The sequence below is a fragment of the Amphiprion ocellaris genome, chromosome 2, assembly GCF_022539595.1.
Source record: "Amphiprion ocellaris isolate individual 3 ecotype Okinawa chromosome 2, ASM2253959v1, whole genome shotgun sequence".
NCBI classification, from domain to species: Eukaryota; Metazoa; Chordata; class Actinopteri; family Pomacentridae; genus Amphiprion; species Amphiprion ocellaris.
The window spans coordinates 34701476-34723434 of NC_072767.1; the positions used below are offsets into that span (position 1 = coordinate 34701476).

A 21959-nucleotide genomic window follows, 5' to 3' on the forward strand; every position below is an offset into this window, starting at 1 on the left:
TCAGATATTTCAGTCTGGATCATCCACCCAATAGACCGATATTGCCATATCTAGCACAGTTTTGCTAACATGGCTAAATATCTACACAAAGCAAAGAAAATAAAGATCTGAGAATGAACCAATAGAATGAAAGAAAACACCTCTGATATTTGAGTGTGCAGCAGTGAGACATTACGGAAGTCTGGGGGGGTTAAGATGTCAACTGTGTATTTGCGATATTCTTGATTTTTAGAAGTTTGTTGCAAGCCATTGCCTCTCTCTGTCTCCCTCTCTCCTCATCTCTTTTCAGCTGTCAATTATATTCCTTCCAGAAAACAAAACAAAAAAGAAATGCATCAGCACGTGAGATAAGAATCCATGCAGACTTGCAGGCTTGTTCTCTGCAGGCATCTCCAAACAGGGCTACTGAAAAAAAAGCCATTCAATGCCCAGCTTTTATCTGACACCAGCGACATCCTACCTGATCCCTATAGAGCTGTCAGAAAAGGTGATCAGGAAACAACATGAGGGCTCTGTCCTGGGCTGGCCATGCAGTCTGAGGTCAGACAGAAACAATAGGAGCCATCCAGCAAAAGCCACACAGATCTGTTTACAGTCTCAGACAGACTGCAGCTGGCGGACTCGCCCTGGCACAACACGATGCCACACTGACACCAACATAAAAGCAGGGGAATGCTTTTGTTCTGAAAACGGCCGGGGATTCCCCCTTTAACCCTTCCATAAAGCTGAGACACTATCATTTCCACCACGCCTCAGACAGTCCTCCCAGTCTGGCTCCCTCCCACCACTCTCCCACCCCCGGAGGCACAGTCAGGTACTCACAGCTTTGGTTTGGGTTTGGTAGGCAGCGGAGGACCGTCCTTCCCTGGGGATGGAGACAGCTTGCCTGGGGTTGGAGGTGAGCCTGGGCTTTGACCTGCGACACCTGCTGTAAGGTCAGACAGAGGTGGCAGAGGTGGAGGTGGAGGCGGGGGTGGAAGCGGGGTCTCTTTCGGCAGGCTCGGAGGTGACGGTGGATTCGGAGGTTGGCCGTTCTGCACCGAGCCTTTCCCTTTGTCCTCCACCTCCGAGCTCATCTGCACTGGAGGCAGAGCCGACACACTGGGCCAGATCTCCAGCTCCTTGATGCGGAGAGCCTCGGTGCCGGGCGGAGGCAGCGTCTTGGGCGGCAGCTCCAGGAGGCTGATCTCGCTGGGTGGGGGAGGAGGGGGGAAGGCCGCCGCATCCTCAAACCCAGAGCTGTCACCAGACATGCCATTACTGGACGAGTCCTCAGCTGCACAGGGAAACAAACAAGAGGGAAAGTGGAAAATTCTGGACTTTAATGTTTAGTTTTTCTTCTGGCTACTACATACCTCAGTGCATGAAGATAACACACATACACACACACACATACACACACAAACACACATGACTGTATCATGATCTGATCTGAAGCAGCAGCTGGATCCAGTCAGTCTGATGCAATTCCTGTTTATTCAGCCTTTCCTTTAAAGTCCTGCAGTGTACAGACACAGTTCAGTCTGTAACACAGAAATATTTGTCTTGCTGCGCTCACATCTCACCCCTTCTCTCATATAGACTACACAATAATACACAAAACAAGAGATGGTCATCTTATTAAGACAACTTGTATAAATCACCCCAAACCGCAGGACCTCCAGGGAACTAACAGACTATCAAATGTTAGCGTAATGAACAAACCTTGATTCATCTGCCAGACTACTTTTGTTCTGGAAAAAAAGATGCATTTCATCATTGTTTAATTTTATAGTGAGATATAAACCTTCCAATAACAAGAAGCGATCTAATGTCAGAAGAACTTAACAGGATATACCAGTAATCAGTTGTTCTTAGAATTAAGGAGATAAAAATTTGACACTAAGCATGTGATGATTACACTGTTTATAGGTCACTACAGACCAAAAAGGACAGTCTAAACTATCAAAAGTGGATGAAGCCAACAAAAATGTCAACTGATAATAAAGCTTGAAAATGCAATATCTGGCAACATAACTGGAGCCTAAAACTAGAACTGAAATAAAGCCAAAAAACCCAAATTTCGAGGACACATATGCATGAAATTAGTTACATACAAAGTAAATTAGTTTCACTGTGTAAAACCTTCAAAGTTTGGGTGTATCCACATCACTCAAACCACATGTTGAGGCACCCACACATATTTCAACACAGAGATGTAAAAGGTGCTTCAATTTAGTGAAAATGTTGTTAAAATGCTGCAATTTCACTAAAGTAAAATTGCTTGTGTAGAAAGCTACTCAACTAAAAGTAAAAAGTCACTGCTTTAAAATTTACTTTAACTGTGTGGTCAAAAAAATATTTCAACCTTAATGAAACAAGAACAGACCAAATCTGTAAATAACATCCACATCAAATATATGTATCTAGACTGTAAAATGACACTATTTTTTACTGTATTTAAATCAGCAAAATATACTATTTTACACATATATGCCCATATTTTCACCATTTTTAAATTTTTTTGAATGTTTTCCACCAATTTTATCATTTTTTTTTCTGGCACCTCGCTGCCAGATTTTCAGAGTTTTTTTTCTTTTTTTTTAGTAAGTTTTTTTTTACAGTACACTTCGCTTCTGATGCATTTCATCTTGACCTCTTTGCATGGAATGAACAGCGGAGCCATTGAGGCACCTAAAACTAATTCTATAATTAAAATAATACTCAAAACTACACCAAAAAAAAAATCTCTTTGTTGCAGTAACAAGACTAATTGTAATTTATTACTTCTATCCCTCCTTCAACATTCAGTTTTATGTTAATGCCTTCTAACGGTTGACCATTTGTTGGACAAACCTGGAGTGACGGTGAGTTGAGCTGTGCTGTTAACTGAACCATACGGGTTGGACGCTGTGCAGCTGAACAAACCTCCATCCTCTGGAAAGGCCTCGGCTATCACCAGGGTACAGATCTCCTCTAAAAATAATTTTTAAAAAAACAACAACAAATAAACATAGGTAACCAGTTTAGGATCCTAGAAGTTAGATATGATGTCAGAAGTAGGTCACAATGAATGCTGGGTGGAAATAAGACAGCTGAAGTTGATAGACAAGAGTCAACACAGGCCTGGAATGAAATGACATGTTGACACTTGATTTGTTTGTAATAGAGACATTCAGCAAACTGCAAGAGAAGTTATGTCAGCCTGATGAGGGGTTTGTCACGTAGGCTGGTGAGTCACTGTTCAGACGCACAGAAATCAACGAGCAGAGAGAAGATGAACAAGCATTCGTGACGAACAGACAGACACAATTACATGAACAGCAGTGCAGATGTTCAGGGACGTCTGAGTGATTCACAGCAGGAGGGAAACACCTGAAATGACCCCATGAGTCACACAGCTGGCATAAATTAGTGTCATTATTTACATACTGGAGTTTGCAGGTGATGGAGTTTCTTAGCTTTCTCAGGGACTCCCTCTGACTATAATAGATGTGATAATGAGTGTTCTGTGAGATGCAGTAACCGATGATCTGATGTAGTCACGACCAAAGCTGCAGCTCAGTTTGAGCTTCCAGACTGAGCTTGTAATCCATTACTAATTTTACCCGCTGACTGGGGTTGCAAACATGAAAGCGGTGTCGTCATACTATAACGGAACTGGGAGGAACTGAGGCGACGTACCTGACTCAGCTGCAGATCGGGGCTCTGATTCACAGTAAAATACAGGCAGAGAGGAAGAAAAGAAAAATATCTTGTTAGCATGTATGTGTGGCCGGTTTGGTGCTCAAAATTTTAAACAATTCAGCTCCAATGCACTTATCAGTGTCTCACTTTTCTGCAGAATACGAAAATCGGGGGAGTCCAGGATCTCGTTTCCCTGACGGTACCATCGGACCTGCAGAGGAGGACTTCCACGGACTCTGCACTCCAGAACCACCACCTGGCCCTCAGATGCCTGGGCGTCCTGCAAGAGCTGCACAGAGGAGAAGGTTGATCAGCCACAGAGGAGTTAAAAAAGAAAAGTGAGTAATAAGAAAAAGGAGCGAGTGAGTGACAGATGACGAGTACATGAGAAGAGAATGAAACTAGTTATGAAAAGAATAAATCTACTTCAGATTAGACAGATGACAAACAGACAGACAGAGTCATAATGGTGATCTGCTCCAGCTAAGGAAATGAGAGGTCATCAAATAAAACTCTTTACGGTTATTCTCACAGGACATTGTGGTGCTCGCTTTGGCCTTTTATTTTTATTCTAGTAACCTTCCTCCAACTTTATCCTGGATGCCTTTTCCAACCAAGGAAGAAGAAAATAGCCATCATATCTGTAGACATTTTTTTCCTATTGCATCTCTTTCTAAGATTATATTTTGGAGTATTTTTGGAGTGGAGAGCGACTAGAGGTGAAGAACATGCAGCAAATAGTCCCATCAGCCAGAATCATTCTTTGCTGGTTTCTTGGATATTTTCTTCCAAGAACCTGAAATCTGCTGACATTTTATTGGATCTGTCTGCTCCATTAGCTCTGCACATCCAAAAATAGTCCTAAATTGAACTGTTTATTCTGTCCATTGGTTTCAACTTTAGCCTGAATTGAGCATCTGTTTAGCTCCAAACAGCTGTTACAAAGTTTGCTTTCTCACCAGTGATGAAAAAAGTTCTTAAATATTTGGATAGTGACGAATTGAATGTGCAAGTTATATTTGACAAGTTGTCAAATGTAAGTCGTCTTTTCGGCATCTGTTTATCATCACTGACACATATGGATGACCATTTGTGAGAGGGGATCTTCCCTAAATAAGGTTTCTAAGAGATTACTGTCTGATTATGGAAAAACATGCAAAGAAAATTCTATCAGCTACCTCAAGTTAGCAGCTTAACAGACTATTAATTGACATATATTAGCAAAAACATTAAAACCACCTGCCAAATATTGTGTAGGTCCCCTAGTACCACTTGGGACTGAACATAAAACCTCTACAGGTGCTTTGTGATGTTTGGCATTGGGACATTGGCAGTGGATTCTTTGGGTCCAGTGGGTTACCGGATTGGGACCTCCATAAATCAAGTTTTGTTCCAATGTATTCTATGGATGTTTTATCAGATTGGGATTTGAGGAGTTTGGAGGCCAAATTAAAGCTTCAAACGCTTTGTTGTGTTCGTCAAGCCATTCCTGAGTGGTTTTTGAAAGGCCACATTGTCATATTGGGAAGGCTGCTGCTGCTAGAGGAAGTGTGTTTGCTCTGCGACAATGTTTAGCTCAAGGGTACGTGTCAAAAGATTGGCAAAATGAATGCCAGGACCAAAAGGATTCCAGCAGAGCATTGCCTTGTAATAAGAAGATCAGTGTCATTCACTTCACAGGTTAGTAGTTTTAAGGTTGTTGATGTATTTTAGACTCTGATGTATACCTTTTGTTGGCTTTTGCACTACAGTTCACTTATAAATGTGTGAAAATAGTGTTTAAAGCATGAAGAAGACCCAGCTCTGTGTGGGTGTGCTCAAATTCCAAATTGTAAGACCTCTTCCTACAAATGCAGACTTAACTGCCTCGTCTAATCCATCACATGACATCCTATAATGTTGCAGAACTAAAATAACATCCACATGGGAGCTGATGGAGAAGCCACAGTGACACAGACTGGAATATTCATCAGCAAGAGGCACTCAGTGTCAGTGTGGATAAATGTGCCTCTCTGTGTGTTGTTAGCATGGGCGTATTTTGGGAAGACCAAGAGTGGAATGTACATCGTGAGTCTGACAGTATATGTGTCTGGGTGTGTTGTGGAGGGTGACATCACAGTGACTTGAGCATCCTCTCATTGAGGTGATTAAAGCCAGCGACAGTTGTTTTTTTTTAAAGGAGGCTGGGTGTGGGGGTGAAGAAAAACAAATGTCTTTTTGTAATGAAGTGGAAAATGATTTAGGGCCTGACTGGCTGAATGAGAGTGAAAGAGACCTGACCCTTGTGGGTTTGGCAGGACTGTTTGAAGCTCTGCCTCAGTCCCGCCATCACAAGACCCACAGCCCGAGGGTGGGGGAGCCGGGGGGCAGCTGGGGGAGTGTTGAAGAGTCTGAGCTGGAAGAGGGTGTTCTGGAGCTGGTGGAGGAGCTCTTGTCGGAGTCTATGTTTTATCTGACCCCCACTGCCGAAAGCCACATTACCACATGCTGTTATTATGGGAAGGCAAAGAGTCTGAGGACATGTGTATCAGGTTCTGTGTCTGTATGTGTGCATGTATCACATGCATGATGTACCTTATGTAAGTATGTATGTATCTGTGGCTGCTTTTCATGGTTTAGGTTATAGTCTCTTGGTTCCATTTAAGGGAAGTCTTAATGCTATAGGTAACAAAGTATTTTAGACAATGGTAGACCTCTAGCTTTGTGGCAACAGTTTGGTTTGGGAAACATGTAAGACCTTTGGGATGAATTAAAATGCCAGCCAGTTAACAATTTTGAGGCTGAATGGCATTCCTGCAGCCAGGTACCAAAACTTTAATGGAACCAGAAGAGTGGAGGCTGTTAGAGCAGCATGTTAATGATTACGGTTTTGGAATGTCCACTTAAGCCAATGTTCTACTTTCCATGTCCTCAAGTACACAAAGGATCCACTGGAGTCCATGTGATGTAAAGTCCGTGAGAGTCTGTGCAGACCCATCAACATGCAGAAGAAATTTGTGTCCCCATGGTGACTATACTACAAGAGCAATAGTGTGCACGGTTGGCAGTAGTGTGTATATGCATATTACTTCAATACAACAAGCTGTACATGTTTGGAATGGGGTCCTCCAAGAAGACTGGAAAAGTAGTATGTCAGCAAAAACTGTGTGAGGGGATCCACAGCTGTCTGTGTAGGCGTCCAAATGGGAGAACAGTCAAGGCTTTAGGCCAGTGTGATACATTCCATGCCCATGAGTATGCGAAGGTCTGCTTCAGTCTACATGATGTAAAATTCATCTTCTGCCCAAGTATGTCGACATGGAATGGAATCTGTGTCCGTGCTGGTAGTCAGCTTGGTGACTACACTACAGTAGCAGGGCAGTAGTGCACTGATCTACTGCACATGTATGGAATGGAGTCCTCGAAGTGGACTAGAAAATATTTAGTGTCTGGTGTTATACTCTCTGTGTCTACAAGGGTTTGTATGTTGTAGGTTTCTTAATCTGTCCAACATCTGTGTGCTTGTCCGCATGGTGACTGTGCTTTAAGGGCAACAGTGTGCATTCTTAGCAGTAGTGTTGATTCATGGGATATGTGGATATGGCCGACTGTACATGTATAAAACTGAGTTTTTCTGGCAGACTAGGGAAGTATTATTAAAACATCTATGTGTGTATATGAATGCCTGCTAGGGTGTATTGAGTAGGCAAGAATTTATGCTATGTAAATTCATCAGTTTGCTCAAGTGTGTGAGAATGGCTTGCGTGGCGACCGCACTACAAGGGCAGTAGTGCTAAGCAGTAGTTAGCATGCACTGAATACACTAATATGATTGCCTTGCAGATGTGTGTATGGATAGCTGCAGATACCATAGACTTCTATTTGTTGTTTTTATGCATACTTTTCTAACCCACAGTAATCTGTTTGGAGGACTTTGTTTCATGCATGTGCAGTAAGTCGTAAGTATGTAATTGCATTCCTGCTACTGTTTGCGTGGCACAAATTTTATATAACTTAGTGTTTGACAAAAATGATGTAACTGTGCTGCAGCTGCACTACAAGGGTGATAGTGTGAATACGTAGATACGACCTAGTGTGCATGTTTGGAACAGAGTCCTTCAAGTGGGTTGCAAGGGGTTTGACAAGAAATTTATGAACAACAACTACACGTCTGGCGTATCCACAGTTGTCTGAGCGCACACCTGCAGTGGAGTTTAAACAAGGCTTTACTCTTCATGTATAGTCTGCTGTATATGCAGACTTACCTTGGTGAATACAGGAGGCCCTGATACCTCAGCACCATACAGTGACAACACCGGACTCTGCATCTAGAGGAAAACACAGACTTTTTTTGAACAAGTGGATTCCTTTCAGAAAGAGAATTTTCATATATATATTTGAAATAGTGTGACTCCCCTGTCCTGTGTGCTGTCGGTTCTTACCCGCTGTGGGGGCTGAGACAAGGACTGGACCAAGGTGGAGCGATGAGGAAGCACCTCAGGGGTTTTGGGTGATGATGAGCGTATTGTTAGGGACATTGAAGTAGTCTTCTTCTGCATTCTAAAATGAGCAAAATACAAATTAACTCACAAGCAAGAACACACTGCTGAGAAACAAATAAGGAATTTATCAACTCTATATGCTTTTAGCTAAAATGTGATACTTGAAAGAAAATTGTCTTCCCGGCAATTAAGATGATATCAGTGATCTTGGCTTCAGTTTGTAAACAAAAAAGGAAGCATAAATCAGGAAATTGTCCAAATGGAGGAAGATTTATACAAAAGATAATAATCTAAAACATTCTGAGAAATAGCAAGCACTCAGAGCGAGTACTGTTGTATGGGATGCAGAAATATATTTGTCAAAGCATTACTTTAATGATAGAAACCGTTAATTTTATAACAGATAGAACAGAAGCAGAAAAAATAGAATAAAAGTTAAGAAATGACACGCCTCATGGCCCATATTGCCATTAAATTTACAAGTTAACACTGTGGTATGAAGCAGAACAGCACAAAGAGTGAAAATGGCATCGGGTAAAAAGTTTAACCTTTGAAGCTTAATGCAGGGGACAGCTTTTACAGGGTGATATTTTTTTAACCATATTACCCTCTGAACCTCTCATTATTAAGATTGTGGCCTGCCTACTAGGTCGGGGTTATGGCTCTTTGAAGGCCTTTTAAGGGCCTTGTTAAATAGGTGCAGGCAGCAGACTTGATTAGCTGCTGCAGGGCTCAGTTAACCTGTTCAGAGGTTCAAGGTTCACTGGGCCATACGGTCACAAGAGGTCAAGCAGAAAACCCACGTACTGAGGCATGGCTCCTGATCTGGACTTTGCTCCTTCTCCTTCTGAGTCTGAGGACGAAGCTCCTGCAAAGAGATGAAAACAAAAGCAGTGGAGGTTTTTTGTCATGTTATATAGACGATGTTCTCCAAGACACATTAATACAGATTCCTAGGGGGGAATTTTTTTCAGAATGTGCTACCCTATATGTCAGAATTGGTACATTTTTCATAAAAATCTTTACAAAAACAAGATTACTTCTTGTGCTGTTAGTACATCCAGTTTTATCCCTAATTACTGATTTTTTTGCACTAGAAGGAAAACACCCCAAGTTGTGTCCTCAAGTAATATTCCCATTGTGCTGTAAAGCATTCCAAAAGATTAGCCACCAACAAAGGGGGTTGAACAATTAATTGATTTCAAACTGGAATCAAAATTGGAAAAAATGCAATAAGCAAATCATTGATGTAGTTCATTCTGATTAATTCATTTTAATAGCCACACCTCTTATCAACTGTTCAGTCAATAGTTTCACAAATTCATGCCATCCTTCATGTACCTCATGTGGTAATGCTCCATCACACAGTGAATATTCATCTGAAGGTTGACTTTAAATAGAAATACCGCAAATCAAATCACAGTTTTAGCCAGAAGAATCTCCATTAGATATTTCCCGCCAAATTGTTCAGCCCTAATATTAGTCTTTGCGCTGCTAAAACTAATGCAGTCATTTACTGAGGTGAAAATGGCGCCTTTGATTTCTGACCTTCAATGTAAACCTCAGCAGAGGTGTTATCTGCTCCGAGGCTGTTGGAGGCCACGCAGGTGTAACGTCCAGTGTCGTCCTCAAAGGCTTCAGCGATCACCAGAGTGTGCAGGTCACCATCCCTCCAGATCTGGATGTCAGGAGAGTTATGCAGCTCACGGCCTTCACAGAACCACCTGACAGGAAAGGTAGAATACAGCTTCAATTATCTGTTATGACAGTGATGAAGATGGTTTTGTGTTGCTGAACAAGGTTTTACAGTAACTGAAGAGGACTGCTGCACTGGGACAGTTGGCAGGTGTGTTAGTAGTTTAAAACTGGGGGTCATTACAAAAACCGGATGGAGTCAGTGGTCAGTGAAGATGAAAGAATAAGCGTCACATTTCTTATTATGGAGGTCATATTTGTTGGCAGTCCAAAGAGTAGGAGTCAACTGAATCAACCTAAACAATTATCAGATCCAATGTTCACAATTTTTCTGATTATTCTTGTTTTTTATGACCAAAATAAATAGATGTATAAAATAAAAATGAACAAATGCTCATATTATTCTCTACCAGAAGGCACATATGGGATTCTGAAGTCAACCGGAAGAAGGGTAATTGGTCTGATGAGACACCAATTGAGGTTTTTGGCCATCAAACTAGACGCTATGTTTGGCAACACCAAACACGCACAACATGCAGCATCGCAAACACACCATCCCCGCTGTGAAGCATGGTGGTGGCAGCATCATGATGTGGGGATGCTTCTCAGCAGCAGGTACTGGAAGGCTTGTAAAGCTAGAGGTTAAAATGCAGTGAGGGAGGCCACCAAGACACCTATGACTCCTTTGGATGAGTTACAAGCTTCAGCAGCTGAGATGGGAGAGATTGTGCATACAGCAACTGTTGACTGGTCTTTACTCGTCATAGCTTTATGGAGGAGTTGCAAAGAGAGAGAGAGGCACTGCTGGAAAAAGCTAATAATAAATCTCAAGCAGGGTTTGTCAGAAAGCAAGTGGACATTCTGAAGTCAACTGGAGGAAAGTTCTTTGATCTAAAAATTTAGCTTTGTGGCCACCAGACCAGACGCTATGTTTGGAGAACACTAAAAACGCTGCACATCATCACAAACACACTACCCCCACTGAGAGGCATGGTGACAAATACTGGCTTGTAACTATACTTTTTATAGATCATTTTTATGTAGGATACTTTTTATTAGCACTAGATATAAACCAGTGTGTTTCGACTCAGAGTCTTCATCAGGATGTAGGGACCCTGTAGGTTGTGGTGAACATTCCAACAAAGGTAAAATCTTACATCAGACACCAGTGGCAATAAGATTCATGACTGAAATTTATGTTTCTTTCAACAAACTCTTATCTGACAAGTATAAGCCATCACTCTTCTTGACAAACACACAAACTTAAATACACCTCAGCCAAATATGATGGAGGCCTGCCAATCAGCCTCACATTCATAACTACTCATTCACACACACCCTCTGGGCATGTCTGAGTTTCCATATCTGCCAAACATCAGCTGCCCTGAGGCGCTGACAAGACGGCGTGTTACGGGAAGCAGGAACACCCTTTCCCTCTTACCAATCAGAGGCATGTGTGTCTGGACAGGCGCCTGGGCCCAGCACCACCTCCCTGGGGTTCGCTAACAGGCTTTGTTCCCTGATCTGGGACCCAGGAGGGATGAGAGAGTCTCCAACACCGCCAGCTTCATCTGTCTCATCTCTCTTCACAGGGTTATGATTAAAGCAGACCCCCCAGCACCATGTTGCCACATCAAATACAGGATCAAACGACAGGGGTCAAATCACCCATCTTCTTCAAACACATACAAGTGCCAGCTTTGAATGTCCTGATTCGCTTTTATCAGCACTCGAGTCTTATCCTCTTTTCAAAGAGTTGTTATAAAGCGTCAGTTCAAGACGCCCGCAGTCAACTGACACAAACTGCATCAGTGCCCTTTTGAAAGAGAACGTATGTCTGTCCCGTTCACCTCCCGACCTCTGCATTGACAGGGGGAGGGGAAGGAATTCCCAAAAGGCCGGAAGAACAGCTGTTCTGTCCATCCACAGCCTGACCTGAGGACATACCAGCTATCACTGAGAGCTGCATAAAAATTCCCGACATCCCTCTGCATGGCCATTACATGATTTTATACACCACGGTGTGTCAGTCAAACATCAGGCCGACTCCTGTTCCAGAAAGCAATCAATCAGCCAAAACGTCCAGACAACACTTCATTCTGGAGGATTTACACCTGACAGGGTGGGTGTGGGAGCCGAGAATGAGACAGAGAAAGTGAATGAATGGATGGCGAGTACAGGAACAGGAGGTGAATGAGTCAGACTGGGTCAGACAGGAAAATTGATACGCTCCGTCATTACCGAGACTGATCTCGCTGAGCGATTCATCAGTATCATTGACAGGTGGAGCGGCACACAGCTTTGTCACTTTGCCTTCTCTGCTGTTGTTTTAACACCAAGCCCCCGATACAATAGATTCCTCAGAGTGTTTCCTTATCGCTCTACGAAGTGAAACAAAGGAAGCTCGGCTGGTTGTATAATCCAGCCAGACGCGGGCGTGTTAAATAATAAGAACCAGACTGTGGCATGAGAGTTATGAAGAGCTGCTCATGGCACGAGCAAGAGAGATGTTATCTGCTGGTGTGTCAGGCCTGGAAGCAACAAAAGCCAAGAGTCATCGACCACAGTTCAGCTATTGTGCTTCAAACACACCATCCAGACAGACAGAGGAAGGCTGGATCCTGTGTAACATGACTTTGTTATAGTGCACACGCCAAATTCTCTGGTCCGAAATTGACAGCAGCTGGCAACTGACAGTGAAAAGTTGATTTTCTGAGCAAACCAATATGTCTGTGCGGTTTTGAAATCCATTTTTCTGCATTATAACCAGGAGTAGAAAAACGGGAAAACAACTCGTTTGGGTGACTGCCATGTCTCCTGGGGATTTGCTTGGGAAACTCAGGTTTCTTTTGTTGGTTAAACCTCCTTTTCTTTCTTTCAAGTCGCTCAGTGTATTAATCAAAACTGGTTCTCAATGGACTTTTGCAGCCATATGCTCTAAGTTTGATTTAGACTGCATAATACAAATCCCCTTCAATATAGGAAAATCATTTGAGACATTTTTTTGAGTGCTGTTAAATTAAACACATACAGCAAAGGGCTTGATGTAACACATGACATCATTAAAGTAATGACTATGGTTTTTGTGATGGAGGAGGCTTTTGGAGGTGCTGTGAATGAGCTTTTTGTGTGGATCATGTGTGTAACTGTGGTGAACAGAGGCCAGTAAACGGCAGGCGGATATGTTTTCCACAGGGTGGCCTGAATTGATCCAGATCCCAAAGAAAGAAAATATCCATGCAGCAGCATATGGGAGTTAAAATGCAAAAACAGAAATGCAATTCAAGCATTCATGAGTGTTTTTTTTTCTTTTTTTATATTAAATGGAGTAGTTTTCCATTCTGGTTAAGGTTTTCCTTGAACCTAAAACACAGACCATCTGCTCAGCAGGAGGAAAGACATGGAAATTTGTTAGGGCACCACATTTTGACGAAAAACAGAGCAGAGCAGGAGAGAAGCTCCTCTGAGGGTTAGCTAGGAAGCACAAACTATCCCCAACAAGCACAATAATAAAAACCCCTTATTAATCAACCTTAATGATCCACCATTATGCATAATTACCGAGCAAACTCATTTGGAAAGAGACAGTAATGTTTATTTAATCCCTCTCTATTTCTGTGGAATGTGCTGAATGTGGAGATAGGCCCAAACAGCACGGGGATGTTTTTCCCCTGCGGAGGGAACCAGGACTTTGTTGAGTCACATTCAGTGCAGCAGGCACTGAAGGAATTCGACCATCAATAGCCTCGGTTGGAGGGGAAGCAGGGTGTGTTAGAATAGCACTCACTCAGCGCTCTGAGAAAACTGAGTGAAGGTAGAAATTTCTTGGCAAAGCACAGTTTTACCACCCATTTCCTCCTAACACAATACTATTATAACCCAACTATTCAGAACATGCATACAAAGCAGCTGTAAGTGAACCTCGATTAACGCCTCACCTCTCCATTCACCCCCCACCCAAAGGCATCCAGCCAGGATGATGATTAAACATCCCACCATCCCCATCAAACAGCCTGTCACCAACTCCCAGAACAATAATAGCATGTGAGAGAGCAATTATGCACATCTCAGTGAGGACAATTGAGGCCAGATGATGCCTCAGATAGCACAGGGTGCTCTCTATGCTAACCTAGTCCCATCCAGAAGAAGAGAGCATTCCACAGGACGGGCCAAACCAGAGCCTGTTGCCCTGGCCTCGTTAGAGCGTGCTGAAGGGCCGCGCTCTCCTCATCTGACCCTGTTGTTATTTGCTGCTGTTGATGGAAAATTTTATGAAGCAAAGCTCAGTTTCACCACAAACCCAAATGAGTGGAGGCCAGAGCGCAGAGGGAAGAGGATAAAAAGGGAGAGAGGAAGAGGGTTCAAACACAAAAATGACCTTGACAAGATGCAGGAGTGACCAGCTTGCAAAAAAACTTTCAAACAATCAATATGAAACATAATGAACCGTTAGACGACTTCCTGAGACATGTTTGTCTTTGTTTTTCCTTAGAGATGAATTTCAGAGTTGAGTTTCAAGCCTATAGACCACAAGAGTCAACCCAAGTTCAACTGGACATAAGCAGCAGCGGCATCAAGGCTGTCTTTATCCCTAATTACAAACTACAATAGAGGTCGGCTGAAACTGCCCAAGCTATAAGTAATGTTGGCATCATTATCCACAGACAGAGAAATCTCCTAATTTATGCAGAATAGGAAGGATACAGAGTTTCCTCTTTCCCACCGATGCTGACTGAAACCAGCAGCACTAAAATGCTCAGTGAAAGGTCTAAAAGCAAAACCAAACAAACTAAAGCAAAATATTTAATTCCACCACAGCTCTCTTCAGTACAGTAATCTTGTTAAAAGCACTATTTACCTTCCTCACAGGTTTGCAACATCCGTTAAAAAAAGTTCTCTTTCACAGGATTCTTTTTATCTGATCCAATCAAAGCTGCACCTAAAACTGTGTCTGATCAGTGTTTTAGCTACATTAGCAGCAGGACTGTAGGCCTTTGTTTGTCCGCCACTTTGGTGCAGAAGGAAATACCTCAAAAAGTTACAAAATGTACAAAAAATCATGGCGCACAGAGGATGAACCCTTTCTGCTTTAGTGATCTCTTCCTCTAGCATCATGTGTTTGTTCACATCTTTGGCTATTAGTTAAATATTTCAACAGCTATTTGGTGGATTGACTGCTCATCATTTTAGAACTGTCACTATGAATATGTTCAGTGTAGTCTTACAGAGCAGCTAGCATGGCTGTAGACTCTTGTTAAATAATCAAGAACTCTAAGCCTTTGTTTAAACTAAGTGTGACGGTGTTTATAAAAACAAAATGTTTGCAACAGATTTGTGGCAAACTTGTCAGGGTTTGCGGTAAAGACAGTGGTTTGCCAAAAAATGTTGTCACACATTTGCCAATGTCGTCCACTATTGGAAAAACTAGTGGCGAATTCCCAGCCACATTCTCCAGTACTGTAATTGGTAATATTGTAATTCCATACTAGCCATAGTTATGAATGTGAGTGTGAATGGTTGTTTTTCCAGGTTGTGTCTTGACTCTCACCCTCCTTTGACCCTCTGAAACATAAAGTGTGTACAGCTGATGGATGGAGGGATCATTTTTTAGTTTTAGGAGATACATAAACACTTAAAATATGAGTTTTCAGCAAGTTTGGTGCATTCAGTATTCCCTCCATCCATTATTTATAGCTGCTTTATCCTGCAGGGGGGCTAGAATACTGAAATACAAGGTCTTTCCCAGCTGAAAGTTGGCAGCCTCCTGGACACACTGCCAGTCCATTATAGGGTAAATACAGAGACAGACAACCAAGCACACTCACATTCACACCTACGGACAATTTAGAATCACTTCAATTGACCTCAGCATGTCTTTGGACTGTGGGAGGAAGCTGGAGGACGTAGTGAAAACACATGTAGACACAAGGAGAAAACATACAAGCTCCACACAGAAAGATCCCAGCTGAGGTACCAACAAAGCCTTGAATTCGGTATTCGTTGACTAGAACTGTTTGTCAGAAAGATCGAGAGCATCTCTGCAAAGCATTTTAACGTCTTTCAGCTCGTTGTTTTGATTTTAGGAGTTAAAAACCAAATCAGCATCTTTTTCAAAAATCCCATGCAGCAGTTTTAGGTTAAGGTGCTTTGATAAACCCAGTGTACCATCCCAGAACCAAATATTAGAAAGTTTGATAGCGGCTGGTTTCCACAGTAGCACATATCAAAGATCTGGTTGATTTCTCATGAGTTGTTGAACACTGAAAAGATTTCATTATGTTGTTCTGAAGATTGTTGGAGCAGATGATGCTCTGATGATCTGTGTGAATGAACAGTGAAGTGTTGTCTTATTTTATCTTAGATGGCCAGAACATCGCTCCAAACTAGATGAGCACTGAAGGCCACAGCTTTAAATAGAAGTGATCCAAATCTGCAACCAAATTTAAAATATTCTTCCTTCATCCAAGCTCCATCTCTTCACCAATGTTCCTGAAACTCGGCCAAGTAGTCTTCATATAATCCATGGTTCAGCCTTGGTGGAGGAATTATTGATAATGTTCTAAATATTCTGAATGCATAAATAGGTTAACTTTATGAAGCCATAGCATCATATTGTTTTTTCATCTTATTGTGGAGTTCTGTTTCCAAGCAGTCAAAAAAACTAATGAGCACTGCTTTTTCTGCCATCTATTAGCAAACATTAGCAGTGGTTGGCTGTAGCAGACTGTAGATAATTCAGTGCTGGTGTAGTTTATTGCTGCCAAAGCTAAATAGTTTGATGTGACACGTATATCTACAAATGCTGTGCATTCCAGCCTTTTAGTTTGAGTTATTAAAAGTAGACATTAACATGACAGATTTGAAACAGAGCTCAGTTAAAGCGTTCTGCTGCGTGCCATCAAGCACAAGTGTCTTGATTAAAGATGATACATGCAGGAATCCAGCCTAATAAAGAAGCAGACGCTCTCAGATGATGGAGCCCAGTTAATCGTGGCACAAGATCACGGGTCAGAGTTCACTGGAATTTTCTGGACAGCAGACAGCTGCAGATGACAGTCGAAGTTCTGACCGGAAACAACGAATAGGAGATTTTTCTCCATTTTAACCATCAACTGACAGCAGACCTCAGAGCCAAGTAGACAAATGGTTCCTACTGAATCATCATGGATATTAATATAAAACATGAGGTTAAAACTCTGGAATATAATAGTAAATATGGTGAATACTCTTTATACCTAACTGGATTTGTCAGTGCAGGAATGAACTGTTGAGTTGAATGAAGTGTGTGAACTGAAATAGTGAGAGACATGTGCAGCAGCTGAGCTACAAATCCACATGCCTTGGGACTGAGGGGGATGTCCCTCTGCGCACGCACGCACACACACGCACGCACGCACGCACGCACGCACACACACACACACATATTCCACTTAATTTCTTGTAAATGAATGAGATTACATAAAATCAACAGACAGTATAACCTATTATACATTAATTCAAATACAAAATACCCACAGTTAATCAGGTGTTAATTCAAAAAGCAACATTGGAATATTATGTATTTAAAAAGCAACTTCTCATTAATTATTTTCTCCAAAAAGACCCAAATCATTGTCCAGGTTCAATGACATGTCAACCATGTTACTTTCATTCAGCATGAGTCTGACAGTCACAGTGATGTATAATCAGGCTGAAGCTCTAATAAGAGATATAATGAATGAATTTCCACCCAATTATACCAGCTAATGACATCACTAACCAAGATGGTTGTTCAAAACTTACCTGAGCTGTTGTTCTGCTCCCAGTTAGATAAATCAAAATCACCAGTGGTTCCCCTGATCTGCACTCAGAGCTCCTCGTCCTGACAGCATGACACACACTGAGCTCTGACACTCTCACACCAGGACAGCCACTGAGTCACACAGTCATACAGACATACACAACAATACTCGGACTGAGCAGAGTGCTGAGAGGGAGGGAGGGAGCAGACCCGAGCTGCCAAATTCCACACAAGACACAAGAGTGGAAAAAAATACATTTAAGACTCATTTAAACAACAAAAAACTGTTTGAGAGCTGCCCGCACTGAGTTCATTCATATAATTCCAGTGGTTGGTTAAAATGTCTCCATGTTTTTCTCAACGATAAATCCCACCCACACTAGTCAAACTCACTGTAACTCCAGAACCCTCAAAGCTGGAAGCAGGTAAACTTCCTTTGATTGCAGGATACAAACATTTTACAGAGTACAACCACAGCCCTTTTTTTTTTGTCTCCAAAACAAAAAGCTAAACTTGCTTTTTTTTTTTGCTCATACACAAGTCGTGGCCGCAGTCTGCTGACCATCAAAAGCACCGCAGCAGGCGATGGGCTCGAGTCCAATGACCCTGTCACCATGGAAACCTCTAGGCTCACATGTGTGACTGCAGACAGAGGGGTATCATAGAAATAAAAGATGACAGAGATACAGTACGTACTACAGTGTGACCCAAAAAGAGAGGGCACCAAATATACTGGCCCTTACTTAATAAATCCCACATGCCAGAACTAAGTAGGCCACTTAAAAAGCCCAGCTAGGCCTGAACAAAAATAGCTTGGATAAGTCGGGATCTAAATAGACCACTTTGACTTGGCAGCACCTGGCAAGTACAGGACAGATGGCTGTGGCTACTGCGAGAAGTGTGCGTACGTCATTCTTCGTACACACAAAATGAGAGTATAATAATGTGAGACGCTCCTAACTTCAAATTCACCTCACTCAGCAGACATAAATCTGGTATCTGTGGTTTGCTTAGAGCCACTGGGTTGATGGCTGATGCTCAGCCCGCAGCAGAATGAAAGGGTGTGGTGTGGTTGGCTCTCTGCAGGGGCTCCTCTCAGCCTCTAACGCAGGCACAAGTCGGGATATTTTGGTCTCTGTCAGTGAAGACCCTGAGAAGCCTGCCGCTGGGACGTGGCAGGTGGGATTATTTGTAGTTCTTGTTGCTAAAATGGTCTCCCCTCTGTACGTGTCTGTGCCAGACTAAATGACAGAATAATCTACAATGAGAACCAAACCCACATCTGACAAGGTCCTGTGTCAGCTGCCAGTGTAGGGGAGTACCAGAATGCATTCTTTAGAAAGCAAATTATGAGCAACTGTGTTTAGTTCTCATTGCAATATATATGAGTGGTCATCAGAATACAGTTCAATTCTTAAAATCAATAGATTGCTTAAAATAATTACTTTTTAAACGTGCAATACTCAAGAAATTTAAAGTAATTGTAGTTCAGCTGATCAAACAACCTACTCACATGGTAATATGGTTCCCATATTTTGAAATGTACAAACATATCAAATTGTTTAATATTTTTAAGTCTGACTAGTCTGACTTTTTTTCTTACTCAACCACTCTAGAATATTCACCTTGTTGTCTTTAACCATTCATGTGTAACGCTGGCTTTCTGCTCTGGGTCATTGTCCTGCTGGAAAACAAATCTTCTCCCAAGTCACTGTGCTCTTAGAGACTGCATCACGTTGTTGTTTCTCTATACTTTGCTTTTACCGTCCAATTTTACAAGCCTTCCAAGGCCTGCTGTAGGGAAAAATTCCTACATCATGATGCTGCCACCACCATGCTTCACGGTGGACATAGTGTGTGTGTGTGTGTGTGATGATGTGCAGTGTTTGGTGTCCACCTAACATGGTCTGACTGCCAAAAAGCTGAATTTTGGTCTCTTCATACCAAATGATCTTCTTCCAGTTGACTTTAGAGTCTTCCACATGCCATCTGGTGAACTCTAGTCACGATTAGAGATGACTTTTTTTCAACAGTGGGATTCTTTTTGTGATTCTCCCATAAAGCTTTGACTGTTGAAGGACATAATCAACAGTTGGTGTATGCACAGTCTCTCCTATCTCAGCTGCTGAAGCTTCTACCTCCTTCAGAGGAGTCATAGGTGTCTTGGTGGCCTCCCTCACTAGCCTCTTTCTTGCACAATCACTCAGTTTTTGAGAATGACCTGTTCTGGGTAGACTTACACACAGGCCATATTCCTTCCATTTCCTAATGATGGATTTGACTGTACTCCAATGGATGTTCAGCAGTTTAGAAATGTTCTTGTATTCATCCTCTGATTTATACTTTTCAACAACCTTTTCACAGAGTTGCTTGGAGTGTTCTTCTGTCTTCATGGTGTAGTTATATCCAGAAAATAATGACTCACCACCTTTCAGATACAGGTGTTTTTTTCTACAATTATTTGAGACATTTTTTACGACACTCAGATGATCTCCATTTCACTAACTGTGTGATTTCCAGGCACCACTGATGTGTTAAATTGGTTGAGTCACTTTAAAGGGAACAATACTTAAGTAATCACATATTTTACATTTTATATTTTGAATTAATTGCATTACTTTGTAGAAATCTGGTTTCACTTTGAAATTAAGAGTCTTTTTTTGTAAATTCTTGCCAAAAAAGCCGAATTAAATTGACCATGATTCAACGTTGAAAAGCAATAAAATGGGAAAACCCCCAGGGGGGGTGGGGGGTGAATACTTTTTATCGGCATTGTAACTGTCTGGAAATCATTTAAAAATTATCATCATTTTGGTATGCAAGTTTGCTTCCAGCACTCTGTACAGTTATACGCTAACAAGTTGCAGCACAATAATTATTATATAATATGATAATAATAATAATGGCAGTGTAATTTCACCTTCAAAGTAGCTTCTGGGTTCAGTGTACGTTAGGTAGTAGTATTGTGTTAATACTATATTCACTGTGTCACATGGAGTCAAAATGATAAATAATTATTTAGAAGATGAATTAGTCTCAAGGAATATGTTACAAATCACACATTATTTACATGTATTCTGTGATCTAGAGTGAAATACATTTTTAAAACCCTTCCAACGCTGCCAGTTGCACACACTGTCATCATGTGGTTCTTTTATTCAAATTCTTCTGGTTTGTGACGGACGTTGCTCCCATTTGTAGCGATAACAACATGAAAAGCCTCATACTTCCCCTCAGCCACAATAAAACCTGGTTAATAAGAGGAAAGGTTTTTACAGTCTCTCGATGTTCTCATTAATTACTGAATGACTGACCGCGGCCGCCTTAGACCCACTGCTTTGTCTTACTCGCCACATCTTCAAAAAAAAAAGCTTTCAAATATCAATCCAACAAAATAAACTTAGAGCAACATACTGCACTTATTAAAATCTCCCCTGGTGAAAATGAAGGTTTTTATAACCTTGCTAACATGTCCATATGGTGGTTTGTAAATGTTGAAAGACATATCATGAGTAAGATAAGCAGTCAAAGCCGTGGCTAATCATTTGTAAAATGCTATAAAATAATTATAAAATGCTAAAATGGCAAGACAGAGCAGGATTACAACTTGTAAGATCAATTTGTAGAAGGAAATAATGTAAAATTCTAAAACATGAAGATCACAAAGACAAACCAAAAGCCATTTAAAAACATGCACGACTTGAGATTTTTCTCAAAAGTGACAATGAAAGAGGAATATTTGATTAACAGAGCTGCACAATCCCCTCTATCCACTATCCTCATCTAATTAGTCCCATTCTTTAAAGACTCCATTCAGTGAAAATCAAGTTCTTTTTACCTTGTTAGCATGTTCATGTAGTGTTTTCATATGCAAGAAGACACATCATGACTGAAATAAGCACTAAGCACTGTGGCTGGACATTTCTGTCTTTCCACATTTATTCCATCCTTTCAAATTTAGTGTTAGATATGGGGTTTCATGTATAACAAACCTAAGTAACTGACTTGTAGGGTGGGGCTTTTGTGTCATTATTTTTCTTTAGAATCAGTTTCTGGGTCAACAATTTATGGCTGATGCAGGGAGTTCATCGACCTGCCCAGTCTGATGCAACATACTTAAGTCACGTCAAGCCATCTGAAGGCAGAAAGGATTATTTTCATGGAAAATACATTCAAATATGATACACAGACATGAGTTTTAGGGGTTTAATCAATGACCAGAGATGGAAGCACACAGTAAAGCATTCATATGCTCACAAATGCAAAATAACTTGCCAGTCCCACCACAAACAACCCAAACTTACATATTAAATCACACACCCACTTACACATAACGC

At 41.5% G+C, this 21959-nt stretch overlaps 1 protein-coding gene and 1 long non-coding RNA gene across 6 annotated transcripts in view; one reads left to right on the forward strand and one right to left on the reverse strand.

Moving 5' to 3' along the window:
- palld (palladin, cytoskeletal associated protein) overlaps nucleotides 1-21959 on the reverse strand; it is a 71221-nt gene that overhangs the window by 33625 nt on the left and 15637 nt on the right. For 4 of the 5 annotated variants that reach the window (XM_023266763.3, XM_035946627.2, XM_035946619.2 and 1 more), the window contains exons 3-10: nucleotides 9696-9871; nucleotides 8955-9015; nucleotides 8088-8205; nucleotides 7911-7973; nucleotides 3814-3955; nucleotides 3664-3687; nucleotides 2836-2955; nucleotides 823-1276 (exon numbers count right to left, since the gene is read on the reverse strand). In XM_023266763.3, the coding sequence (XP_023122531.2) occupies nucleotides 823-1276; nucleotides 2836-2955; nucleotides 3664-3687; nucleotides 3814-3955; nucleotides 7911-7973; nucleotides 8088-8205; nucleotides 8955-9015; nucleotides 9696-9871 (1158 nt within the window). Of the gene's footprint in view, nucleotides 1-822; nucleotides 1277-2835; nucleotides 2956-3663; nucleotides 3688-3813; nucleotides 3956-7910; nucleotides 7974-8087; nucleotides 8206-8954; nucleotides 9016-9695; nucleotides 9872-17624; nucleotides 17745-21959 lie in introns of those variants that run through there. The other variant, XM_055019010.1, reaches the window with a different exon arrangement.
- LOC118470066 (uncharacterized) overlaps nucleotides 1-21959 on the forward strand; it is a 59289-nt gene that overhangs the window by 24781 nt on the left and 12549 nt on the right. The window contains exon 5 of the long non-coding RNA XR_008604478.1: nucleotides 3824-4004. This is a non-coding gene — a long non-coding RNA (uncharacterized LOC118470066). The remainder of the gene's footprint in view (nucleotides 1-3823; nucleotides 4005-21959) is intronic.